The 6,000-nt window shown below is 38.6% G+C and overlaps 1 protein-coding gene across 1 annotated transcript in view; it reads left to right on the top strand.

Annotated features, from left to right (window-relative positions):
• Positions 1 to 2,317: 2,317 nt before the first annotated feature.
• Positions 2,318 to 6,000, top strand: part of mamdc2a (MAM domain containing 2a) — a 57,532-nt gene continuing 53,849 nt past the window's right edge. The window contains exons 1-2 of the mRNA XM_053325617.1: positions 2,318 to 2,396; positions 2,577 to 2,702. Coding sequence (XP_053181592.1) covers positions 2,366 to 2,396; positions 2,577 to 2,702 — 157 coding nt within the window. The 5' untranslated portion in view covers positions 2,318 to 2,365. The remainder of the gene's footprint in view (positions 2,397 to 2,576; positions 2,703 to 6,000) is intronic.

Below are 6,000 nucleotides of genomic sequence, written 5' to 3'. Positions count from 1 at the left end.
TCTTTGATCTTTCTCCAGTTGACCACTGATGTTGTGAGTGGTTTGGGTCTGAGGTTCACAGACAGACTGTCTGTCTGGTGTTCATTGTGCTCTGACAGTCCAACCAACAAGGAGTCCTCCTGTGATGCTTCTTTGTAGCAGTGTTGTAGATCAAGTTGGCACTCTACTGTAACAAGTTGTTCTACAGCCTCTTATTATCACATGTTCTTTGTTCCACATTTAGGCCATATGATAACAACTAAACCCACATAAACCTTTATATTATTTTGTCAAACCACTATTCACAAGTTGGAGTCTTAAACTTTAATGTTCAGATATACCCTTGAGGCCCCGCTCCAAGATCCCCTGTTTTACAATGTAGACACACTACAAAAAAAAATGAAATTATGCTGTTAAAATACTTAAAATGACATATTCTTCAACCTCTTTAAAACATGCCAACAGTTTTCATTGCAAAACTTTAACAGATGTCTCCTTCTTCACTGTAAATTCCATTTTCATTATTTGTGCACTGGAGGCTCCAGGTTTCAACATAACACATGTGAAAGGTTCATATTGGACAGCGATTTGCTTCCAAAATATTCGGGATGCCACAAATCATGCACATTAACCCAGCCCTTACAACTGTATTTTCAGTGAGAACAGAAACATTGTCTCCTTTCAGATGAAAGTGAACTTCTTTAAATCATTTTCATTATTTTGCACAGTAAGCTGAAAGAAAAACACATTTTTGATTGAAAGGAGGCTTTAAACAAAAAGTTACTTTGACTATAGTATTTTACATTTCTTATACTCACAAAAGGCCAGAGACACTTTTCACCATTAATGGACTGTTTAGTGAAACATGTCATCATCAGTATACAGCTCTAGGCACTATTACTGTAATTGAGTTCTCAAACTAAACAGTGATATACCTCAGCTACAAGTCTCCATTAGTACCTCTAGGGGCCCTAAGGCACTGAAGCTCATGCCCCCTAAGCAACTTTATTTTATTCTCATTACTGCTGCTGTTGGGTGGAACCCTTGTAACTCCATATTTAGTTTTGGACATACTAGGTTTTCAACAGTGACCATAATTATCAACATCAAGAGATTTGGTCCAGTCCACTACCATATTGACAATCAATCAATCAATCAATCAATCAATCAATCAATCAATCAATCTCAATCAATCTTTATTTGTATAGCGCCAAATCACAACAAAGTCATCTCAAGGCACTTTATACATAGAGCAGGTTCTGAACCGAACTCTTCAGGTTTTAATTTTAAAGAGACCAAACAATGAGTCAAATGATTATGTGTCATGGTAACGAGGCTGCTAATCTTGATGAACATGGACAATTATAAAGCAAAATGCACTTCTGAAGAGCTTTTTAGCATTCTTCAGCTCCTACTTTAAGCCATAGGCTAAAAAAATGAACAGTTTTAGGCTTCTCATTTCTTTCATATATAGCGCATTTCATACACAATGGCAACTCAATGTGCTTTACATAAAACAGAAACATTAAAACATACAATTAACCCCACATCCTCCCACCCCCATAATAAAAACAAAGTACAGAGAAATAGAAAGACATACATGAAATGCTAGAATTAAGCATTAAATATAAGATTGCAGCATAAAATTATAAATTAGCTTTAAAATCATTAAAAGGACATAGAGTGCAAATGAAAGATTAAAATGTAAAGTGATTTAAAAGAGCTCAATCATAAGCACAGGAGAAGAGAAATGTTTTTAACCTGGATTTAAAAGTGTTCACTGTTGGGGCTGATTTCAGTTCTGCTGGTAGTTTGTTCCAGTTGTGTGCAGCATAACAGCTAAAAGCTGCTTCACCATGTTTAGTTTGAACTCTGGGCTCAACTATCTGACCTGAGTCAGTAGATCTCAGAGCTCTACTGGGTTTATATTCTACTAACATGTCATTCATGTATTCTGGACCTAAACCATTCAGTGATTTGTAGACCAGTAGCAGAACTTTAAAGTCTATTTAAATAAGGTTAAGATATGATTTCTTTTTCTTTTCTTCTCTTCTTCTAGAATCAGCTCAGATTGTGAAGCATACACAGAGGGGCTGTGTGCTTCACACACAGGCCCTGAACCAGTGTGGGTCCGGCCCTGCCTCTGTAACATGTCAGAGCAGCAGCAGCAGAAAGAGGCGGAGAATCACTGTGAACTGGACCTGCTGCGTGTCCCTCCGCCCCTGGAACCTCCATTCATCCACCCGGATAAACACTCCATCTCTCCTGCTGTTACAACATGTGAGAGACAACCAGTAAGGGTCTCTACGAGCTGGTGGCGCTGTCGTTATTTGGGGAATTTAACGGGAAACTATCACTAAACTTCAGCGGGATCTGCAGCGCGGATATGATGAACAGCGTTTTTCTCACTTTGCAGGGTAAATCCAAATCATTCACTTTGAGCGCATACCTGCAGTTCACTATGGATGTACTGCAATAAAATTGTTTTTAACTTTTTTCTGTGTATTTAGTTTCATGCGCAAACTTAAAGTTGAGTGAATGCACTGATAGGTTCATCAACTGTGCAGCATGGATGCTTGTGTGTTCTCTCCTTGCAGCGCTAGTACTGTGCGGATTCCTCAACGCGCAGCAACAGCTGTTGCCTGGGTCCTGCAACTTTGAGCTGGGCACCTGTGGCTACACATCAGAACCGGAATATGGCAGCTGGAGAATGAATGAAGAAGGTACAGTGTCATTATATGTCATCATTGACTGAAATAAACATGCTTGGAATACTGCGGTAGCCTACTGCATCAATATAGGGGAGAACAGGGTTGGTAGTCACACTTGTTACTTTCCTTTGAAATCCTCATGAACCTTATACTGAACAGATTCCCCTTTAATTTGTAATGAAAGCCTCAAGTGTCAGTTAGGAATAGAGTGGTCTTACTCTCCTTCAGCTAATTCTGGGCCGTCAAATATGTCTTGTGCAATTGTGGGGTTGGTAGTCTCACACTATGGGGTTGGTTGTCCCAGTGTTATTGTAATGGAGAAAAAGCATAAATGTGTCTTAAAAAATGATTTAAATGTTTAGTTTCATTGGAATAAAACAACCTAACACATCTCCTGCACCGAGAGAACATAAGCAGGAAAAATATTTTCTATAAGTGAATTTTTTGTCCTCATGTGACAGTGTTGTGCATTCTCACCTCCCTGACTGCTCTGAGCTTCACATCTGGAGGAGTCTGACCCATATTTGTCTTCCTAGTCATTTTGCTCTCTTAAAAGAAAGACAGATCTAGATATATCACACTATATATGTATATGCCAACATGTGAGAACCAACCCCAAAGAAAATGTGACAAACATCCCCAACTGGGATTCTTTGCTACCAGCAAAGCTAACAACATGTTTTGGCTAAGAAAAAAACCTTCCTATCACTCTCTCTTCATACTTTTTAATGGTAATGAATGTTTTATTATAATCTCTTTGTGTAAAAGCCCAGAAGAGAAACAATGAAGAGTTGGATATTTACATTTCCACATGAAAAACACTAAACATCCTCTCATCAATGTCAACAGTGTTGGGAAGATTACTTTGGAAATGTAGTTGGTTACAATTACAAGTTACCCTGTTGAAAATGTTTTTTTGATTTTGATTACTTTTCTTAATTTATCTTAATGAATGAATGCTCCTGACTGTTAACCATTTTCACATTTTAAGACCTGATAGTGTTACTGTTTACCTTCACCGCTGGCAAACTCTCTTTGCATTGTACTACAATGTTAGGGCCCTTGTGTGCTTTCTGTATGAAGTGGTGTTTGCAGACATCCCAACCTGCAAAAACTAATTTAAGGGAGTTTCGTTCCTGGGGGTGTTACACTTGGTGTCCGTCCGGGGGAGGGGTGCGATCGTTGTCGGTCTAATAAGCAGCAACACAGAGCTATAAGGACGCTTTGCTCTCACACGCGCTGCATTTATAGTCACACAAATACACACACGCGCAGACACTCTCTAGTGTGCACTCTGCTCACTCACTACAGATTCCAGGAGATTGTGTTTTACTTGCGGCCATCAGGGAGCCGCTATCAATATGTGGGAGATGGGATGTCTGTGTGTTTCTAACACAGGAACGTATTCTACTGCACCTCTGACATGTTGCTGAGTCTGACTGAATGGCACATGACCAGAGACAGCCAATCACAAGATCCAATTTGCGGCTTTGAAAGGTTGATATGAAAAAACTATTTGATAAATCCGAGCTTTTGCGGCGATTTTTCAAATGTAACTAATAATGTAATCATGGAAATTTCCAAAAGCAACTGTAATTTAATTACACTATTGTAACTATTATGTACCATATTTCATAGGATTAAAGTACTAGACTTTAACTTCTGCATGAATGACCCATTATATGCTGGAAGAAATTTTTCAGACTAATTAACAGAACGAAACATTGAGTTTTGTGGTTGGGGAGTTGCTGATTTTTTCCTGCAATAAAAGAACTAGTAGAGGATTTCCTGTTTGTAGACACAGTACCAGAGATTAGAATACATTGCTGTTGATCTCAAACTTAGCATAACTGGATACTGGACCATTGTTGTAAAAGTCTCATTGTAACTGAGGTCATTTCGTCATAAAATAGCAAAGTTTGACTTAATGTCCACTTACTGTTTTAAGTTGCATCTCAATACCTTTTCAAGAGCATATGAAGTTTGCGAAATTGTCATAGAAATGGTCCTATCGTCATCATGTGACCAAAGAGACTGACAACTGAGAAAACTCCATCTTCTCATGAAGACCACAAGATACAATTGAAAGCTCCAAAAAATGTTTCTGTGTGATAGTGATTGGACTGTGAAATTATGCATTTCAGTGAGCTTTGTTTAATGTTATTGAGGAGAGATTTTATTTGACCTTCAGTAATTGTTCCAATGAAGAAAGTAGGTATCTTATCACATTCCCTTCCGCAATGGTACATCCTGGATTTGTGAAAATACGCTGAATCTCACATTTTTGGACTGTGGAAATAAGTGGATCAGTATTGTGTATGCTACAGGCTTCAGTTGAAACTCAAATGTTGCAATTGTCCACAACACAACCAGGGTGTGTTACACTTCAAACACTTTGAGACAGAGGCATTTACACAATTATGAAGCATATTAGGAAAGATGGAGAAAACTATTTTATTTAGTGGTTTCTCATTACACAGTAAAAAACAGACTATATTTCCAGACAATTAAAAAAAAAAAAAGAAAAGATTCTGCACCAAACAGGATGGACAAGAGAAGGATTTAGGCCACAACCACCAGCCAGATAGCTTGATTTGTCTGCTTATTTTTGGACTCAAGTGATCAGACTTGAGTAAAATGCATCTGCTACTATTTGAATATCAGGTGTTTACAAGTGACAGAAATAGATTTTATAAGCTTCTCTTCAGTATGTGCAGTTGTCAGATTCACATTTGAGCAGTGTCTAATGTGAGCTGTTAAGGAAATGTAAACTCTCACATAATGTTTATACTAACTGAGTTCAGTAGAATGGCAATGGTGCTGTGGTTGTCACAGTCATGATGTCATTGGTTCAGTGTGTGTGTGTGTGTGTGTGTGTGTGTGTGTGTGTGTGTGTGTGTGTGTGTGTGTGTGTACACTTGAGTTCTAGACTGTAGGCTAGAAGACATTTTTAATAGGTGAGGGCATTGTTTTTGGCCCTCACTTTAGAACAGACCTTCAAAGTGTTTTTCTAGCATGGTTTTGGGATTAAGGTTAGAGGACCAGTTTAGGGTTAAGGTTGGAGTTAGGCATTTATTTTAGTTTGTTAAGGTTGGATTAAATGACTCGGGATAGTAAACAAGTCTAGTCTATTTTTAATATATTGTTCCATCCATCCATCCATCCATCCATTCTATCCATCCATTCCATCCATCCATCCATCCATCCATCCATTTTCCACTGAGTCATGGTGGGACCGAGTTGTGGTGGCAGTAAGGGAACCTAGACATCCTTCTCCCTGTCAATGCCTTCCAGCTCCTCCTAGGGAACC

This window comes from Scomber japonicus, chromosome 9, assembly GCF_027409825.1.
Source record: "Scomber japonicus isolate fScoJap1 chromosome 9, fScoJap1.pri, whole genome shotgun sequence".
NCBI lineage: Eukaryota > Metazoa > Chordata > Actinopteri > Scombriformes > Scombridae > Scomber > Scomber japonicus.
Note: the sequence above shows the minus strand (reverse complement) of the source record. Positions and strands in the feature narration are given on the sequence as shown.